This window comes from Ahaetulla prasina, chromosome 1, assembly GCF_028640845.1.
Source record: "Ahaetulla prasina isolate Xishuangbanna chromosome 1, ASM2864084v1, whole genome shotgun sequence".
NCBI classification, from domain to species: domain Eukaryota; kingdom Metazoa; phylum Chordata; class Lepidosauria; order Squamata; family Colubridae; genus Ahaetulla; species Ahaetulla prasina.
In genome coordinates, this window is record NC_080539.1 from 245,620,663 (window position 1) to 245,642,340 (window position 21,678).

A 21,678-nucleotide genomic window follows, 5' to 3' on the forward strand; every position below is an offset into this window, starting at 1 on the left:
AATCTCTTCAGACTGCTTTGTCTTCTCTAAAAACACATTTGTTCAATATCTCCCTCTCATTCATACACACATCAGATGCTTTACTTTAGTGCTCCTTTAAGTCAGAGGTCTTCAAACGTGGCAGCTTTAAGACAGCCAAGCATAGCTGGCTGGAGAATTCTGGGAGTTGAAGTCCACAAGTCTTAAAGCTGCCAAGTTTGAAGACATCTGCTTTAGGCAAGTATTTTTAAATTATTGCTTTAACAAAACAGTAGATCTTTCTAGTTGATTAGCATATAGATTTGCAGATTCTGAGCAGACTCCTTCAAATACTTATAACAAATGAACATTTTCCAGGAGGCTAGAAAGGAGAAATGCTAAGACAATATTTTAGTCCCATAAAGGAAATTCTACAGCTGGTGCAATTGTTTTTGGGTGACATTAGTAGAGATATTTTCTAATAGTCTGGGTTTGGAATTTCTACCCAGAAAAGTAATGATAGAGAAAACAAGAGTGAAATGAGCAAGTGATTTGAAACAGTTTCCTTTGAAGGTCAAAAGTGGAATTTATGAGCCAAGTCATTTTAAGGAGCCTGGCTTAATTTCAGAGAGATTAATATGGGAGATAGCTGACCTTGTTTCTGCAACGGAGAAAGAATGTCTCTAGTTTATGTTTACTCTAAATTTAAGCATCTGCACTGTATTACAAGAATGGGTTTATATGTCCTTTGTGTACTATTTACATATTGCACTGAACTTGGCTTTTGGAGTTGGAGTTTATTAATTTACTCCAGTACTTTAAGGGGTAGGTTGTCAGTAAAATATCACTTTAGGTTGGTGTTATCTAAAAATTATAAATTATGTATCTATATTCTTTTGCTTATTAGTTGTCTTTACATTAGTGAAGCATTTTAGGCAACATCTGATCAACTTTGATTGATCTAGAAAACCAAGTAGACACAAGCCTAAAAGACAAGCGCTGTAGACTAGATTGCCATTGCTGACATGTTGTTCCAAGAAAATTGCATGGCTATATCAGTGTACATTTCCAGGAAGTGAGCTTTACTTTACTTCTTAATATGTTACTATCTACCATTCTCCCGTGCTATTTATATTACAGTTCCTTGTAAGTGTTTTGCTAAGCAATACATGTACATTTCATTTACCTAACCAACTAGGCTTTGTCTTGCTAATGATTATACACTCTAGTTGTCTGAGTGTATTAAACCCACACTTCTTTTTAAAGATTATCATCATATAAATACCCTTCTGAATACAAGAGAGTTACTGTATCTACATGAAAATTTGAATGGGATTGTACTATGTGAAGTAGGATCTCAACATTTTAGCAACTTAAATATTTACAGATTGCCTTTGCTAACAAGGCAGAATCCAGAGGGGCCACGATACTAGGAGTGAAAAATAATACCAACGCAACAATTGTGTTTTATGCAACATTTTATTTTGTGCACTTTATATTTGCAGGAAAAAAAGAAGGAAAAAAACCATTGTATCTTCTTGAAACATTGTATTTCAAGTTCAATTCAATTTTGTAGTCACAAAATGAATGCTGGCTTCTTAAGCTTTTTCACAGATGTCATAGTCTTCGTTTATTATTTTCAGCAGAATATAGCAAAGCATGATCCCAGTTACCTGATGAGAAAATACAGAACATGGTGAAAGTGATTTAATTCTGACACGTAGGAAAATGAAATTGATCATTCCAGTTAGATGGCATTTAGCTCTAAGCTCTACTGAAAGCAATAGCGTGATAGAGCTACCATACAAGAGAAGCAGTGTTAAGGATCTCAAATGTTTTTAACTTTGAAAGTCTGGGCCTACAGATTTGTCTCTCCAACCAAGCACCAAATGCTATTACTGTAGTCCTTTATTTAAGCCTATTATGCTTACCTGACCAATTACTATAAGAACTGCAAGTCCTCCAAGTGTAGAAATGTTTCTTTCAGTCCATAGCTTTAGTTTTAGAAGACAGCCCTGAGAAAGAAGCGGGGGAATGCATTATAACAATTGCAATGGATGTTTCTTAAAAGCTAATCAAATTAAATTCAGCCAACAATTAAAATGATTAACCATCAGAGAGCTCAGAGAGAATGAGGGAAAACCTAGAGGCAGTAGACAGCATCAAATTTTTAGGTTCTACCATATCACAACATCTAAAATGGACAGCTAACATCAAAAATTTCACCAAAAAAGCACAACAAAGAATGTTCTTTTTGTACCAACTCAGAAAGCTCAAGCTGCCCAAAGAGCTGCTGATCCAGTTCTACAGAGGAATTATTGAGTCTGTCATCTGCACCTCTATTAACTGTCTGGTTTGGTTCTGCAACCCAACAAGACAGACACAGACTTCAGAGGATAATTAGAACTGCAGAAAAAACCATTGCTACCAATCTGCCTTCCATTGAGGACCTGTATACTGCACGAGTCAAAAAGACGGCTCTGAAAATATTTACAGTCCCTCGCATCCTGGACATAAACTGTTTCAACTCCTACCCTCAAAACGATGCTACGGAGCACTGCACACCAGAACAACTTGACACAAGAACAGTTTTTTCCCTGAATGCCATCACTCTTCTAAACAAATAATTCCCTCAACACTGTCAAACTATTTACTAAATCTGCACTGCTATAAATCTTCTCATTGTTCCCATCATCCATCTCCTTCCATTTATGACTGTATGACTGTTTCTTGTATCCTTACGATTTATATTGATATTGATTGGTTCCCGATTGCTTATTTGTACCCTATGACTATTATTAAGTGTTGTACCTTAGAATTCTTGATGATCTTTTCTTTTATGTACACTGAGAGCATATGCACCAAGACAAATTCCTTGTGTGTCCAATCAGACTTGGCCAACAAAAAATGCTATTCTATTCTGTTCTGTTCTATGTAGCAACTAGGAAGGAATCATCCTGAACAACAAGGTTATTTATTTAATCTATTTAACAATATATTCCCAGTAAGAACTGTAACCAACTTAAAAGCACTTTAGAGTCACATGCATCCTTCCTTTAACAAAAGTGATGACGGCAATATGGAGTTTTACCTCCTGATTAACGCCAACCATATCTTTGTTTAGAAGAGTAACACAGTTTTCCACAGGCACTTTGCAGCAGCTTTTGGGGACAGAGGAAGAGCGCAGTCCAAAGGTTGTGTTTCTCCAGTCTGAATAGTTCTCCACACCACAGCATTGAAACTACAGTAGGGAGGAAAGCATGCGAGTTGGTAACAGAGAATACAGTGTCTCATAAGTCAGTAGCTTCAGTTCCTTAACTAAATGCAGAGATTTTCTGCTCACAGTCTAGCCATATATCTTTCTTAAAGTTCTTGACAGTGGGAAGATGAAGATATGATGGACTCAACACAGATCATTGAAGGTAGTTTCCTTTCTTTGTTTCCCTACTAATGTTAAGATTTTGGAATTGTAAACCATTCCAAGTTTTTCCTATAAGAAAGGTGTCATCCTCGCTAAATATTCACAATGTCTTCTGGATTCATTAAAATATTGGTTTACATTGCCTCAACAACAGATAAGTAAATAATCTAGACATCCATAGTAGATAAATGGGGAACAGTCATCTTGGACAGAATTCCAAAAGGTTTTGCAGTTCTGGAAAGTTCATTTTCTTATACATTTTCTTAGACGCAACTCAGATTCATATTAGGGATGCCCATGTCATTTTCCCTACATATCTACAGGCATGGGGGGGGAAATAATCCACAGAGGTGATTTACTTGGAGCAATTCTATTTGAACATTCCCTTTGAACATTACCCAGTAATCACCTGGCTGTAGAATATATTGAACTTTTAACTGAGTTGGAAGGCATGGTTTGAGACCAAGGGCGGTGAGCCACATACTAGTTAGCTCCAGTTTAACCCAGTGGGATTCTATAAACCCTGCCTCTGAATACAGATCAGCAGCCTAATCAAACTCTGTAGTTCAAACTTTTAAATTGTAAAACAACAAAACAAAAGCAGCAGCAACACCAATTCTAAAGGTTTGAGCCTATTTACTAGAATCAGTATTTAATTTCTATAGCTGTTCCTCTAATGCAAGTGAGAATTCATGCTACCAATTTTGTTCTTAAATTAGTGTTCAGTTGTTCCTGGGGGAGGGAGGGATTCCTTACCTCTGCCTGGAGATTATCCACCCCCTTAGTGACCACCACTATCTTATCATACTTGTTCAGAATCCTCATGAAATCTTTGGATACAGTCTGTAGTAGCTGTGAAGATATAGGATAAAGCAAATTAATTATTCCACAGGCTGTATTGGAAGTTTAAGCTAAGGCAAGTTGATTTAATAGATAATTATTATTCTCAGGTTCTGCCTCCCCAAATATTTGGCAGTTTAATATTCTAGTACTGGGAAGCCTGAATTTAAATATTCTTAAAATTGAAATTGCTAAAAATTACTTGCCCCCTCCTTCCCTTTTCTCAGTTGTTGGGTAAGAAAGAAAATAGAAATTCTAGGGCATTCAGAACATATACTTTTCAAAATCTTTTTTATGCTTACAACTGACTCTGAATTATTTATACACCTTCTGTTGTGAATCCAATCGACATATTAATTATAATATTAAAAAACTGTACTGTAAAATTGCAAGACTAATAGCAATGAAAAGCCATTTATATTTTAGGTTAACCCATTATTAGTAATTGTTTTGAAGAGAAGGTGATCGCTTCCTCTGAAAATCAAAGACTGTTAAAGATATTTGTCTTTTATCTGCCGGTTATGAACACTATCCTGACATATGTGGTGTTCCTTGTAAGGCAGCTTGTTCTAATCAATTGCTTTTCAACGCTGCGGTACTTAACTGTTTAGGAAAAAGCAGCCAACTGACACTGCGCCCCACCCAGATTCTATTTTATATTTTTTGAGCATAGAACTATTATCAGTTGAATATTAAATTGCAGATCAGGTCAAGCTCTGCTCCATTGCAGTTGCCTTCCTCTGCCAGAGTGATTTGGGAAGTTAACCGATCATACAATATCAGGCTAACAGATAATCATTGTTTGTATAAATCTGGTCACCCACTTCCTCTCTTTCCATTTCTCTATTTTAGAGTAACAGAGAAGACAAAAAAAACACCCTTTGTTAAGGACATGGCGAAGCCCAGAATGCTGTACTGAACATACAGGTAGCTAGCAGAAACCAAGAATTACTTCCCATTACGGCAATTCTCCATTCCTTTTGAGAATGCACACCTCAAGAAGCAAAAAGGATTTTGCCCCCCCTCCAGTTTGAAGATAAGACTTGTGTTTTGAACTAGAAACCTTCATTCCCAAACCTCACCTTTATTCTGCATGCATAGGCAGTGGCAACAACTAGGGTTTCAGTGATCAGGAACAACACCAGCAAACCTGTGAACTAATCAGAGAGAGAGAAGGGAGAGGCTGTTTAGTTTAAAAGCCAGTGATTTATCAAAATTGCTTTTTAGAACACAGCACTGTTATTTTTACCCTTCTATATCCATCCCTAACTTTTATTCAGAGGGCCAATTCTTAGCCTGCCTGGTATGTCAACCTCACTCTGGGACAACTGCAAAGCCAAACTCAACATTCATCCATTATTGTGGTTACTTATCTTTTCAGATAGGTCAAAATGATGAAGTCACCATTAGAAAGAGTTGAAACTGAGAGGCCAATTGTGTCCAAGTCAAACCACCAGAACCATAAATGGTAAAAACTTGGCTCTGGTTATATAGTGACTGCTTTATATGCATACATTTCCAGGCCAACATATTTTGAGGCATTATTAGCACTAAAATCAACAAGCACCATAATCAGTTTTCCCCAACACATTAACAGAACTGGAATTTAAATGGCATACAACAATGTAGCATAATTGTAGCTTCTTACAAAATAAAACCATTTTTACAGTCAATTCAAATAAAAATATATTAAACATTGGTTTATTACTACTCCTACTCAGTAATGGACAATTATGTATACAGAATTTCTAGCTTAATTTCTTGACACCAGGTTACAATTTCTTGTTTCCATGTATATGAACTCAGGACTGCAATGGGTTTAGTCCAGTCCTACCTTAAGAGCTGATCTGTGAAAAAATCAGAACTTTAGGAGATATTGCTATGGCATCTAGCAACTCCAAAGAAAATTGAGGTTCAGTCTTAACCAGACTGAGATTCATAAAACAAATCATGATTAACTACACATGTTCTGTATTGAAGTTAATATATTTGAATAGCACTTACCAATTTGATCATGGCTTTGTTAGATATGAATAAAGCAATTGCTCCAAAGCCAGACAGAATGAGAATAAGCGCACCAATAACTGTTATAGTCACAGGTACTCCTGAAGCAGCTTCATTCAGTACCACAAAAGCATTCTGGAGTTTCACTTGAATACACACACCTGTGATTATTAACACACCACCAGCAACCTAGAGTTTGGGAGGTTAAAGCATAATTAAGAAAAATAGCTAGAGGTTATTCTTCATAAAGGACAAATATATTTTAGTCAAATTAATTTCAAACTATTTGTAACATGGATGTTCAAAGTCATACAAGGGAAAGAAGTATAGATAAAAATCTTGTTACTTGCACAGACATTTGCTCCAAGCTCATAGTAGAGCTAACCCTTCTGCTCATGGCTAGGCTTTAAACATCAAACTAGGTCATTATGTGGTTTGTTTGGTTTCTAATCCATTCTGTGGTTCATGAATTATTCAGTACATATTAAACAAGCCATGATAAAACAAATTTCAGGCGCTTTACTTTTTTTTAAAGTTTCAGGAGGGATATTTAGAATTTCACACATAAATCAATAGTGTAGAAGAAATCAGGCTATTATATTCTTAAAGAAATTCTAAAAAATAGCAGTAAAAAGCAGATAATTATGAATTTTTCTAGGAAAATACTCTAGGAGGATCATAGCAAAGCCACCCACTGTTTGTAAAATACTCAAGACTATCTTAAGCATTACATTATACCAATTTAAACAGAGTTTATTTAAAAAACACAGCTGTGTATATACAACATACAAATTCAGAAAAACCATGTTTAATGCAAAGTAAATCAAGTCATTATACATTACTTATTCTAGGGCTGAAAAATTATAAATAGTATGAATTACAGGAAAAGGAAGCATTTAATCAAAGCATGTTAAATTAAGTCATTTATATTTAGTGAAAAATGTAATTTGCTTTAGAATATTACACCTTGGAAAATTTGTGGCTTCACAAAAAGTTTTAATTGCTAAATTATGCAAGTTGGAAAAATCCTCAGTTTTGCCATCGTGGTTTAGAAACACTGCTTTATGATTTAGCATGTTGTGCAAGCACAACCACAATCTTATTAAGTTTATTTTCTAAACTACTATATTTCCAGTTATCCTATTATGGCTAATAACTGCACTATTATAACACATAACAGAATTTAGAAGTTGGTCCAAAATTAAATGAAAAAAATTCATAACATTTTACACTCTAGATACAAAATGAGATACATTTACAAATTTAAAACACACACAAAAATCAATATCTTACCCAATATACCAAAACAATCATCCATAAAGCAATTTTAATGCACCACTCCCATGAACTTCTCTTTTCTGCTGTCATTTTCCTGGCTACGTCCATGATGATTCAGACTAGTAGTGAGGATCAATAGCCCTGGCCTGTGCTAATATATGTTTGCAGTTGTTACAGCTGTCCCCAATTTCAACCAAAAGCACCATTTACAGCTTGTGACATCACCTTAAAAAGGAATACATTTACTAATGTTCTCAAACCGTTTTTCTCTTTCAGCAGCACCAACTGCTCCTGAAATAACTTTCATATAGAGCAAGTTATTTCAGGAGCAGTGTGCTATTTTACCATAGCAGCCTGTGTGTGTGTAAGTATATATTATATACATGCGTGTACAATTGGTTTTCTTCCTATCTAGTGTTCTTACTCTTATGCAAAGTGAAATATAAGCATTTTAGGCAGCTGAAGCTGAACAGTCAACCAGGAAGAGCAGATCCATGCATGCACTATGAGCTCTGGCCTGGAATCAGCAGATGGGTTTGCAGGGTGTTCTAAGTTAAAATGTAGTTGGCTAATTTGTGGTTCAGTGTGTTCTGCAGAAATGGCTGGCTCTGGGGCTTGAGTGGAACAAAAAGATACAATAAAGAAGACAATTGATTCCTATAGAACTCAGGAGAAACTGTTGTGCCCTGCAAGTAGACAACCAAAAGTAGACAACCAACGGGACACCAGAAATATTGAAATGAAAATAAATACAGCAATGGAGAGAGATAAGAAGACGGAGAGAGATGGAAAGGGAGAAGGAGGGAGAGAGAAAGAAGAAAGGGCAGAGGAGAGGAGGAAAGGTAGGAGAAATAAGAGTAGGAGAGAAGGTCAGATAGGGAGGAAATAGGAAGGAAGGGGAAGTAGAGAAGGAGCAGGAGAGGAGAGAAGAAAGTAGGTAGGAAGAGAAGGGAGGAAGAGGAGTGAGAGGGAGAAGAAGGATCGCTGTAAAAAGGAAAAGATGAAATGGAAGAAAAACAACCCCGAACATATTTGGATATATTAGGTTAAAAATTGAAACAGTCAAAAAAGAATAGAAGAGAATGAATATTAATAAAAATGGAGAAATTAGAACTTGAGGGCAAAAGAAGATGTGACTTATGGAAATGAGCAAGGAAATATTTTGATATGGATAAAAATATGAAAAAAGAATATTTTGGCAAAAATTGTAACTAAGTAAAATGTATTTGAATATGCTAAATTGTATAAGATATGATAGGACCAATACTCGGTTCATAAACTATGTATGTGTGTGTGTGGGGGGGGGAATTAAAAAAACCAATAAAAACTTATTTTTTTAAAAAAGTAGACAACCAAAAGGTAGTGACTCAATGCTATATGTGAATACTATATAAGAACTGATATGATGAGTGCATAAGTCTATGTACTTATGAAGTGCGCTGCCTGCCTGCCTGAGGCATGGATCAGGATTTGACAGCCAAGGATGATCAAGTCCATACATATTTGTTCCTTGCTGCTGATCCACAGAAGGGCAAAAATATTGCAAACCCCAACTGTGGATCACCATAAATTTTGCAGAGCCAGGAAGGAAGCTCAAGAAACTTGAAGGATTATCTTCATTTATAAGGGAAGACAAGGGAAAGAAGAAGAGGAATGATTGGTTATGTAAATCATGCTGGCAGGATTTGGATTTTGGATTCATTGTTTGAATTATGGCCCAGAATAAACACCTCATGAAGGCGGGTGAAAAATGGCTCAGCTGAAATATGGAGAGTTTTATCAGGAGACCTTTCAAATGAAACTTTAACTAAGATGAAAATCCTTAACTGAAAAGTTAAGATAAAGCTCAGGTATTGTGGTAGGTAATAGGAATGTTGCAGTAATGGAGACAATTAATCCACTCAGTAGAAAAAAAAAGTTACAAAGCATATTGACTCATCAAGATTTTTGTTCCCCACATGCTAATGTTTATATTTCCAAAATTAAACAAGAGAGCTGGAATTCTTAGTATAGGAAGGCAAATATAAAGTAATCAATATAACAGAAACCTAGTGAAAGATTCCTATGCTTGGGACGTAAAAGTCAAAGAATATAATTGTTTAAAATGAACAGAAGTTGTAGAACAAGTTACACAGTATAGTCAAGCAACAGCTGCTAAAACTCAGTGAATAAACTTTAAGTTATTGCAGGAAGCATCTGGGTTAAATGGATGAATTAATTAATCACCATTGTTGGTGATAGTTCCTGCTCCCCAGCCAATCAAAGTGAAGAATCAGAAGGTGGTTTCCAAAAACAATTGTGTGATTAACTTATCCTTTGGAGCAAATTTATGGATCAGTATGTCATACATAGGGAATTGTATTATTTTACTAAGTGTGGTTTAGTTAACCATACATAAATAAGTTGTGCAAACACAACTGTTAAGTGACCTTTTTGCCCAGAAGTGCTAATGTCAAAATAAGAACTTGCACAAAGACAATAGTCAAGTTAAAGCTAAAAAGCAAAACCTCCAGGTGGTAAGGCTTGAAATAAGTAAGGCAGGGATCACACCAAAGAGGAGACTTAGTAAAATTCTCCTTTAAGCTTGAATACATAGTAACACGTGGCTCAGAGTGTAGTATTAATTGACACTTTATTTTTATATGTATTGAAGAGAGCCTAGAAAGGGTTTAGCATTTTGTATTAATACAGTATAATATTCAGGTTTCTGTGGGTCTTAAGGACTCTATTAACTGTGCTTTGGCTCTATGGAGACTATTTCACTTTTATCAAATACACTTTTCCAAGTTCTGATTTCATTGTCCTGAAGTGGGAAGCATTTTGCTATCAGAGGCCTTTCTTTTTTCATTTTTCCTCAATCTCTGAAAGCTGAACAAAGCCATTTTAAACCATGGTTTCTTCCAGAAGCCACAGTGGCATTACTACGAGCTATAATTTCTATTAACTATCACAAACAAGTTTTAAATTAACAAAACTATCTGCCTTTAAAACGGATTTGTAGCACTCTAGATCTTTCTTTGCTTCACTGAGATGGTTTTTTTTAAAAAATGAAAAGTCTAAAAAACCTAGAAACTCTCCAGACCCATAAACAGTAACCCACAAAATTTATGCTGATTCATCTGGGTATTAAAATTGTCACTCTTTCTTTTTGGACAACTGGTTGCAGAGCTACTGGGTTTTTTTTGTGTTTTTTTTGTATATTCCAAATGAAATATAAGCAAACTAGCAAAAAACAGAATTCAATTCAAGCTAGAAAGGGAATGGGTTATAGGGCTGATATTTTCAGAATGTGGTCAATGGAGTAAGATGAGGTTTGTTTGTCCAAATTCAGTATGTGAATACTGCCAAAAGGCTTACCTCCCTTATTTAATATCCCCCCCCCAAAAAACAAACCTGTTATCCAAAAAGGATGTTTCTTGTTAAATTTGTCACTTGGTTGTGAGAACAGTAAACATGGATTGGAAAAGAGGCCTTTTAGACCACATCGTCTTCAAATTTGGTAACTTTAAGATGTGTGGACTTCAACTTCCAAAATTTCTCAGCCAGCCTGGGCACAACACACTCCAAAGTTGCCAAATTTGAAAAATACTGTTTTAAACAGTTAGGTCACAATTCTACTGAATTTAGTGATGCTTATTTGTGTATAGCTTTAAAAATGACTGAGGCAGCGGCCCCATCTGATATTCCATTGACCAATTCTGAATTATATTGCAAGAAAACGTTCCCCCAACTATCTGAAACCTACACATGTCTCAGCTCCCTTTGCTTCCTGGCAGCAGTAGATGCAACTAAAGATTATTAAAGCCACAAGTCCCATATTTTCTGTTGCTTTGTCTTAAGTATAAAATGAGTAGTAGTGGCTGATGAAAGATAATGTTTTACTGGCTCCTATATGAAATGGTGTAATCCTGAGAAGAATAATCCTGGCTCAATTTAAACATTTTTAAAGGTTAAATTCCAGTTGAACTCAGGCTGTAGAAAGGATTGGTGGGATTTTTTCGCTCTTAAAAGCAGATCCAAAAGGTTCTCTATTTAGTAGTTTTACATCCTCAGTAAACTATAGGTCAACCTGTATAGATCAAATTTATTTTTTAAAAAGTAGCATAAACACCTGCATGGAAAAATTACTTGCTGTCTTGTGCCAACTGTAGCAATCTGTTTTCCTCTGCTTTCAAGTTATGGACTAGCTCCCAGCATTTTATCACTGTGTCCCAATCCGTGGCTCTAACTTTTTAGGTATGTGAACCAAAGCAATAATAGCTATATTCAAAACCTGGCAGCCATGCTCTTGGAAGGAACAAATGTACAAAGCTACTATTATTACGTTTTCACGACTGGAGCTCAACCCATATGCAAAAGTGTTGAAATGCAAATTTTTTTGTGGCTGACAAGTTATAGATAGTCCTGGCAAGGGACAGGTCCTTCAGCCCCCAACATTCTTTGGGCCTGAGGTTCTAAGGAGTATTTTTTTTGTGTGTGCCAAAATTGGAACTTTTGCATTCTCCCTCTCTCTCAATCTTGTGTCAGACAATTGATTTTCCAAATGCGGCTGTTATTGCATAATGCCCCTCTTATTCAAAGAATGTTACAAGGAGCTCAGCCTACTTTGTCCTCCATTTGTTCCCTTCCTGTCTCTTTTCAGAGAAAATCAATTAAAGAGACAAAGAATAGCTGCACTGTGATCCCTGACTGTAATGCTAGGAGTTTTCCACCTGGGGAAAAAAAAAACATCTACAAGCAAAAAAGAGAGTTAAGGTCCAGCAACACTCAAAATTAAACATTGATTTGAAAAGGGGCACTTAATTTTGCCCTTTTCCTTTGGGAAAAAATTGATCACGTGATAAGAGGTAAGTTTAACAGTGGACATTCTCATAAACTGCTCGGCTGAAAAGTTCCCTTAATGACAACACATTCTATCACGTTCATCTTTTCATTCAGATTTCTAGTTGGCGATTTCCAAAATGACCTGAAAGGAGTCATTTTTGTGGGTTTGAAAACTGAATGCTGAAAACTGGTTTCTGGTCTTTCCTGCTCCTGTTGGAAGACTGAAAGAGCAGGTTAGGGATAGATCATCACAGAGAAAAATTATCTACACAGTCACTAAGACTTCACAAGAACTTGATGGCATATAATTTATGAATCAGCTGATATCTGTTCTGGGTCTAAATGACAAGTACACCCCAAGCCTCTGTTAAAGGCTTGCAAAGAGGAGCGTATGCGGTCCTTAACTTCCCAACAAATGAGTTACAGAAAAGTAGGCAATATATTGTATAACAATTTCTCCTGCTTTTTTTCTGCTGAATAATATAAGCTGGAGAAGAAAAAGAATCCTCGAAGGAGCCTTTGGAATGGGAAAAAGAAAAACTGAAGAGAGAAGCAATCCTATCACAATTTCTGAGTGAATTAAAGATCAGGATAGTTAGAAGTAAAAGGAAAGAATATAAAGTTGGTTTGTAAAGCTCAGGTAACCCTTTACAAACTTTTTGCTAAAAGTAGTACTGAAAGGTTGATGCTTATGTTTACAATATTTATAATTTCTACTTTTTGTTGGCTTTATTTTTCCCTGGCTTTTCCTTTAGTTATACCTAAAGGAAATTTGTACCTAAGTTGTATCTAAAGGGAGATTAAATGTAGAACAAGGAAGGAAGGGAAGGAAAGGAAAGAAGGGAAGGGAAAGAAAGCTAGAATAAACAGGCTTCACTAAAGCCATGTTTTGCAAACATTTGGAGGATGTTTGGTTGCTCAATGTAACAAGAGCAGTTTATGACGGAAGTAAGTAAATTGTGTGGGAATGAATGGAAAACTTAGTCAACACTGAGCAAGGAATAGGATAAATTAAGCATGACTGAATACAAAAATTACTGATCAGTATAAAAGAAATACAAAACTGAATGAGGATCAAATCACAAGGCATCTACAAAGAAAGAGTGAGTGAATTGAGAGAAAGGAAAAACCAAGAACATTTGAGTGAATGCAGTTGATTAAATCTTCAGAGAGAGAAGTGAGAAGTTTAAAGAACAAAAAGACCATGTATAAGTTCAGTGCAGAGATGTTAAAGGAGTAAGAATGGTTCGCAAGAATGTATGGAGAAGTATAGCAAATGGTTTTGGTATAAACTTCAACATATTAGGGTATGTATTTCCATTTCTTTTCTAATTTCTCGCCTTTAATTTCTTTGGCTTACTATTTATTGGTTTCATTTCTATACCTATTCGAAAATGGAATAGCACTGTGATGAGTGTGCATGCATGGGCTATATGTATGCTTATTTAAAAAAAAAAAGTGATAAAGTGATATACCGTAATCCTATTGGCTGCAGAGTTCTGCATGTTATTTTTCAAAGGAAGAGAAGAATTGGATGCACCCAGTCAGAATGAGATGCAGGCTTTGGCTGTGGAACAAAACACTTGAAGTCACAGTGAGGCCTCTTCGTAATGTTTAAGAGGCTGAAAAGGGAATTCTATAGAGTGGGTATCCCAGCCTGAGTGAAATATATTTTTCTTTCCCAAAGAGCCTGCACATTTTCATACAAGGACTGCCAAAATGGGGCAAGGTGATTTTGTCCTTTATCTGAATCAGTTGCAAATTGCTTTTAAGTCTGACACAGACAGAAAATTATACAAGGTCATGCATCATACTTATCTGTAATGGGATTTGCTACTTTTTCAAGGTACGTGGACTGATTTCTTTCTGACACACTAGGCTTTTCAGACATAATACAAAGCTATGATTCAGTGTTACATTAAGGCACCATTAAGGACTCTTGTTTTCCACGAAGATTCCCTCCTTTTCCTGGGCATTTGCATTGTGGCTTTTGGTTATATTTTCTGCTTTATATGGACCCATTAATGAACACAGTATCTGCTGCATTTACTGAGTAATCTAGCACATTATTGTTTAATGTTTTAATTGCAGGAAATATCAGTGAAATTGAAAACCTTTTAGGTATTGTTATCATTTGTGTCTATCATTTATCACTGAGTAGAAATTCCTTTTTTTTTTTGGAAAAAAAAAAAGTCTGTTAATTGCCCATGCATCTCCAAAACCATGCAGGAAAGCAGCTCACAACTGATCCCAGTTTATTTTTTTCTCCCCAGTAGATCTAATGAATCCAAACTTTTAGTTTTCTCAACAGTGAAGCTTTTCTGTAGAAGAATGCAGACTTAAAAATATAGTGAAAATTGTGGTGCTATTCACAATACAATCCTATTATAAAGTACAATCCTGTGAATAAATTTAAATTTACTGACAAAGAAATAAAGGGAGACTAGTATAGCTATTTCAAGCTGTTTAGATCTCATCAGCTAGCCATACCCTTCTGGGATTCAGACCCGGACCGCTTGCATATTAGGCAGATGTATTAACATCTAGCTGCCTAGGTTTGAATCCAAGAAAGGTATGGCTAGCTGATGAGAGTTAAACAGCTTGAAATAGCTATACTAGTCTCCCTTTATTTCTTTGTCGATAAATTTAAATTTAACACAAAAATAGTTTGTCGTGGAAGCCACTGCCTGTGAAGGCTCCTGGATTGGGGCTGAAAGGCAAAAGCGGAAGCAGTATGCTCCATCCCATACTTGGGTAGACCAGGTTGCCCTAATAGACAGGTGTCACCGGAAATATACTCAATCCTGTGTATAGCATCACCTGAGAGAGGGAGGAAGATAGGAAGGAAGATAGGAAGGAAGGGAGAGAGAGAGGAAGGACAAGAACCTGCATTTTTCTTTGTCTAAGATCAAAGGAGAAGATAAATAAAGATTCTTCAACTTTAAAATGAAGCCTCTGGGGAGTAAAATGCAGGTGGTGTTTGCTTGATTTGACAGTGTTTTCTGGTACATCAGACTTGTTCATGTTATTTCTCATATTACTTCAATATTTGTCACTTACACTTGGCTAGAACTGAGGCTAAGTAAAGAAGAAAAAATAAATGCATAAACTGAAAATTAGTAAGAATTAAAATGTCCCTAAAGTGGAATGATATCACTTTGGTAAACATAAGGAAACAGCAGTTAGCTAACATAAAAAAGCTAACATAAATGTATTTTGGAAAAGAAATAGAATATGGAAGAGATACAGTTCCAAGAGACCTGAGTGGTGTATACAGCACAAGTAAATATATCACAATATTGGAATAAAATGTTAATATATGACTTACTGGGTTTTGCATGAACAATAACAAACCAGGAAAATAAAGAATTATGGTATCCAGGGAAGGGATGGGTGCCAGTTGGAGCCCAAATGTCATTAAAGACATCATTTGGTACCCCTACCATAATTTGGAGTTATTCCTACAATGTAGGTTGATCTGCATCAAATATGGAACATTGGCATATCGGTAGTCAACTTATAAACATAATTGAGCTTGCAACTGCAGTTGTAACGTATACCAGTCATTAAATAGATCACCATATGACTACATCCAATTTTATGATCTTTTTTGTGGTGGTGGTGAAGAAATCACATAATCAGATGACTGTAAAAAAAAAAAGGAAGGCAATATATCATAATTGGTGATGGATTATCATTGGGCAGTTAGAGTCTAATTTTGCATACACCATAACAGAATCTGGCCACATTCAGAGAAACTACTTTTTACTGATCTGATAACAGTAGTTGTATGTAGAAGAGATCAGTATTCCCCATATATTTTATTAGGTAAGGTGTTACAAATTGAGTCGTGAGTCCTTATAGAAGATGCGGTATAGCAGAATGTGAGTTTTAATTTGAATGGCCCCTTGTCCGCTGGGGCACAGTCTCAATTTATATAGGGTTTTTTTGTATCGGCCCTCCAAAACTTACTACTTACTTTTGTATCGGCCCTCCAAAACTTACTACGGTGCAATATGAAGCATGTTGCACCGTAGTAAGATTAATGCCCTTTGAATTTTTGGGACACATATTTGATATAAATATCTCACTGCTTTAAAAGGGGGAAAGACAGTATTATATTCTTGACAAGAATATGAAATTGGTTTACTATTGCCTTCTTGGGATTTTTAAAAAATTTCCAAGTAAAAATTTCTTATTGCCTCCTAATCAGTTAAAAGTTAAGTATGATATTTTCTAAAAAGAACGAGATCAAACTTTTGTAAGGTTCCTTGATATTGCATCACTGAATTTCAGCATCAGATTACAATGAAAGAACAAGAAGATCCACCACCATTTTTTTTTACAAGGAAAACAAAAAAAGAGCATGTAGTATTTTGTTTAGATTTAAAACCCACACTAAGAAAGCCTTCCAGTCTAACAACATATTAGACTTAAAATGTGACTAATAGGTGACTTGATGTGTTTTGGTAAAAACAAACAGGGAATGTTCCATTTGTACAACCTCTTGAAGGGCAACAGAAAGACTGATGTCACATAGAATACTCCACATTATTTTTGCAGTTGTCAATAGAGGAGAGAAAGCAGACAGGAGACACAATACGTATTTTAAAACTCAAATGTATTTTTTATAACAAATGTATTTGTCTTTTCTTTCCTGAGGGCTCAGCCACTTCAAAGGTTTGTAATCTTCACATAAGCCTTTTGAAGCAGGTCTAAGAGAGATTCAAAATTCTCTCTGTGAGACTCAGATTGTATAGAGGTATCAAGGTCTCCATGTGCAGATATCTGTAACAAAAAAGAGCTTTCATTTTCTCAATTCATAGAGGACACAAATCAATCAACCAATCATATTTTAGCCTACCATGATGTGGAAAGCCCCTATGGTTAGTTTATGGTTCAGAATGCATTGCACAAGCCAAGATAATAGTTTATGTTTAAAATAGCCATGGGTAAACTATGAGAACATAAGCATTACTTTATAAAAGGATAGATTACCCCTTCCTGAATTAACTGTTTGCATGAGCTTACGTTAAAGATGTCTAATATGTAAACTTTATTAAAAGAAGTTATACTCCTAGTCAGAAGATTCAATTCAAGTACATGCTACAATTTCTCCGAGTTTAAGGTTTTCAGTATTTGTCCTTAGCTGTATTGTCTACTGATGTCATTCCCTTGCAATTTGAAGGAAAATATAGAGATAGCCTGCACTTCCAACTGTTTTGTGGGAAGATCCTTTTGATGGAATGTAAGAAACACATGGTGACACCTTCCTTTTCCTATCCAATTTTATTCTGAAATATAAAAATAAATCCACAATCTTCACTCCAGAAATGAAATAGCTTTATCATCATAACCTTTGTTGGTGGCTTTTGCCAAGTTGGGATGGGGAATAGTGCGTCCATTCTTGCGCTACTTCATCTCTGATATTGTCAACCTTCTGATATTGTCAACCTTCTGGACCAACTACAGGGTTTGGGATTGGGAGGCACTGTATTGTGGTGGTTCTTCTCCTTTCTCTATGGTCCAATCCAATGTTAATGTTGACAGAAGTGTGGGAGAAAGTTCTGTCCATTGCTCCACAGCTTAAAGCTTTTGCCTCTCCTGTTTAACATCTAAGGGAATCTACATGTGTGAAGTCATCTGTTGGTTTAGGGTCCAGTGTTATCACCATGCCAATGATATCAGATGTTCATCTTGACTCAGATCATCCAAGAAGTGCTATTGATGTCCTGACCCAGTGTCTAGAGCTGTGATGGTGAACCTATGGCACGCGTGCCACTGGTGGCATGCAGAGCCATATCAGTGGGCATGCGAGCGTTGCCCTAGTTCAGCTCTGGCGTGCATGCACGCTCTGGCCAGCTGATTTTTGGGCCTTCCAGAAGTCGGGAAACATGCTGTTTCTGGCCTCTATGGGTCTCCAGGGGGATGGGGAAGGACCGTTTTTCACTCTCCCCAGGCTCCAGAGCCTTTCTAGGAGCCTGGGGAGGGCGAAAATGGCTTTCCCCACCCCTGGAGGCCCTCTGGAGACCGGAAATGGCCATTTCTGGCCTCCAGAGGGCCTCCGGGGTGAGGTGGGGTGGGGAAGGCAGTTTTTGCCCTCCCCAGGCTCCAAAAAAGCCTCTGGAGCCTGGGGAGGGCGAAAAACGAACCTACCGGGCCCACCTGGCCTTTGCATCCCAAAAGCAGGGGTTGCGTGGGGGGGGGGGTTGCACGCACATGCTTAGGGAGGTGGGGTGCAATGAATTATGGGTTTGGGCATGTGGGTTTGCGACACCCCCCCCCACGCTCCACCCGCTTTTGGCACATGACGACAAAAAAGTTTGCCATCACTGGTCTAGAGGCTGTTTGGTTCTGGATAGGGAAGAATAGGCCAGGTAGGTTGTGTCTGTTTGGATCCTCCTGGTTCTAGTATTTTTTCTTCTTTGGATTTAGATGTCTTCCCTATCTGAGACTAGTACACAACTTGTGGGGGGGGGGTTTCTCTCCTGGTCTCATAATTACTGCTTGAAGAGAAGGTGGCAGCTGTTGCCAGGAATGCCTTTGCACAGATCTATCTTGTGTACCAGTTGCACCCTTCCCGCAACCTAGAGGCCCTTTAGAGAATCACTCATGCTCTAGTCATCTCATGATTGGACTACTGCAATGCACTCTGCATGAGCTGCCCTTGAAGACCACCCAGATGCTACAGCTGGTGTAAAATAGTGAGAGGGGCAAAAATGGGCACATCTTAATTTGCCTATATATTATCACTGCTCTGCAAACTGCACTGGTTGCGACTGGCAGTTGGCTTCTGAGTGCAATTCAGGGGGTAGGTGATAACTTATAGAGCTTCTTGTGACATACAGCCTGATTATTTGAGGGAGACCACCTGTCTTCAGTGGTCTCAGCAAGATTAAGTAAAATACAGGTGCTCCTGGGTCAATTAAACACATCGTCTAGTGGGACCCCACAAGATGTCTTCTCTATCAAAGTGTCTGGCCTCTGGATGCTGTCCCCCCACCCCCTCCATGGAGATATGTGCAGTTCCCACCCTACAAAGGTTCCAAAAGGCTTTGGAAGTGTGGCTTTGCCTGCAAGTTTGGATTTGGTTGCTTGTTGTTTTAATTTTATGCAGGAATGATTTTGAGAGACAGGAGGAAGAGCTGCAGACAACTGTCTGATAAAAACTGAGTCAGAGGGGAAGGCATAGTTTAGAGAAAGCATTTCAGAAGGGACTTTCCCAAGTTTTCAGGAGACTAAAAGTAAGGAAGAGGAGAGGTACTTTCAGACTTTAAAAATTATGTTACTATAACCTTCCAATGAAGACCGTGTTAGTACTCAGGGTTGGCGTTTCTTGTCTGCACTACCCCAAAGGGCTGACACTTGCTGAGCCTCTATGTTCTTTTGCAACACAATGGATAATTTTGTTCAGGTGTTTGTCTTCTTAACTCTATAAGCCACCTTCCAAATCTAAATAAAAAATACCTGTTTGTCCTGATATGAAGACACAATCTACTCACCCACCCAAGTGAAAAGATACATCAAAACAGGAATGGACAAGATTTGGGCAGCCAGAAGTCACACCTGGAAAAAAAAAGATAGCTCATTTGGGATGGTGCCACCTCCTCAAGAGTGGGCGTCTGCTCGCCCCCTCCATGTTTCAAAGTTTTAACCTGCTATGTGAGCTGAGAACACCAGGTTAAGAGAATAAAGCACAACCTGGTTAAAAGTCTGTAGAGATTCTCAGTCATCCAGGTCATGGTTGTCCCAAAGGTGCTTTTTCTGGAGGCAACTGGAATTTGTTTTTTCTTTTGAAGATGTTTTACTTCTCATCCACATTCTTCAGCTCTAACAGGATACTGGGGAATGGAAGGATTTCAATTTGCAAGGAATATATATCCTTCCATTCCTCACTATCCTGTCAGAGCTGAACAGTGGTGCACCAGGCCCAAAAGGGGCCCCACAAAGTTGAGAAAGAAAAAAAAAACCAATGAAGATTTGTAGCAGCTTGGCTTCATTTGTACATTATGTACAAAGATGGGGGGCACCAAGATTTGTCAGTGCTTAGGGCACCAATGAGCCTTAATCCGCCATTGGCTGAAGCAGTTTCTTGGATGAGAAGTGTTTCTTGGATGAGAAGTGAAACATCTTCAAAAGAAAAACAAGAAAGTCCAGTTGCCTCCAGAAAAACTACTACTAACTAGAGCATACAAACCATTTGCTAGACCAATTCTTGAATGCAGCTCATCTGTCTGGAATCCGCACTGTATATCAGACATAAATACAATTGAGAGAGTCCAGAGATATTTCACAAGAAGAGTCCTCCACTCCTCTGCTCACAATAAAATATCTTATGCCACCAGACTCTAAATTTTGGGCTTAGACAACTTAGAACTACACAGACTTCAGACTGATCTAAGCATAGTACAGGGGTCTCCAACCTTGGTCCCTTTAAGACTTGTGGACTTCAACTCCCAGTTCCTGGGAGTTGAAGTCCACAAGTCTTAAAGGGACCAAGGTTGGAGACCCCTGGCATAGTACATAAAATTATCTACCACAATGCCCTACCTACCTTCAGCTTCAACCACAACAATACACGAGCAAATAATAGATACAAACTCAAGGTAAACCACTCCAAACTTGATTGCAGAAAATACAACTTAAGTAACAGAGTGGTCAATGCCTAGAATGCACTACCTGACTCTGTAGTTTCTTCCCCAAACCCCCAAAACTTTAACCTTAGACTGTCTACTGTTGACCTCACCCCATTCCTAAGAGGTCTGTAAGGGTTGTGCATAAGTGCACCTGCATGCCTACCGTCCCTGTCTTAATATTCCTTTTTACTTACTCTTTTCATGTATCCAAATTATGTTTATACTTTTATCTGTTATCTTATATATGATTGACAAATAAATAAAATAAAATAAATAAAAAGCACCTTTGGGACATAACCTGGTTAGCCCAGGGAACCCCTGTCCACTCCGGAATCTTCAACGTCTGAAGCGACACCCCACAACTACGGAGGGTTGTTTATCGCAGCGACCGTAGCTGTTTTCTTCCCCCTCTTCCCTCGTTTCCTAGGCCATCACACCGGTCTCCCTCCCCTCTCGACGCAGCCACCCCATCCGTTCCCGCCTCGAGGAGGCTGACTCTTCCCCTCTGGCTGGCTGCAGGTCACCAGCGTTTGTTGTCAAAACTGCAAGCGGTCCGCTCCGGAGGCGGCTGCCTGCTTTTTTTTTCTTTTTTTCCCCCCTTTCCCTCACATGCCCTCGCTGAAAACCCGGCTTCCCGCCTGAGCTCAAAACTCCCACAAACATTTCCTAATAAGGTTTCCCAGGTATTGGCCAGCCCGCGTTTTCGAAAGGGCAACC

The 21,678-nt window shown here is 37.7% G+C and overlaps 1 protein-coding gene and 1 long non-coding RNA gene across 2 annotated transcripts; both read right to left on the reverse strand.

Moving 5' to 3' along the window:
• Positions 1–1,504: 1,504 nt before the first annotated feature.
• LOC131203997 (tetraspanin-6-like) lies at positions 1,505–7,609 on the reverse strand. The gene is made up of 6 exons (XM_058194816.1): positions 7,517–7,609; positions 6,224–6,412; positions 5,302–5,376; positions 4,136–4,231; positions 3,050–3,199; positions 1,505–1,973 (listed from the first exon to the last, which is right to left on the reverse strand). The coding sequence occupies exons 1-6, from the start codon at positions 7,607–7,609 to the stop codon at positions 1,854–1,856; spliced, it is 723 nt and encodes a 240-aa protein (XP_058050799.1). The 3' UTR covers positions 1,505–1,853.
• A 9,391-nt stretch (positions 7,610–17,000) lies between these two features.
• Positions 17,001–21,365, reverse strand: LOC131195653 (uncharacterized). Its single transcript, XR_009154522.1, has 3 exons — positions 21,246–21,365; positions 19,828–19,891; positions 17,001–17,113 (listed from the first exon to the last, which is right to left on the reverse strand). It is a non-coding gene; the product is annotated as an uncharacterized LOC131195653 (long non-coding RNA).
• Between the last annotated feature and the right edge of the window lie 313 nt (positions 21,366–21,678).

Coding starts and splice junctions, on each gene's coding strand:
- LOC131203997 (XM_058194816.1), bottom strand. CDS start 7,609: ATGGACGTAGCCAGGAAAATGACAGCAGAAAAGAGAAGTTCATGGGAG. Junction 6,413..7,516: donor TGATTGTTTTGGTATATTGG/GTAAGATATTGA, acceptor CCCAAACTCTAG/GTTGCTGGTGGTGTGTTAAT. Junction 5,377..6,223: donor ACAAAGCCATGATCAAATTG/GTAAGTGCTATT, acceptor CTCTCTGATTAG/TTCACAGGTTTGCTGGTGTT.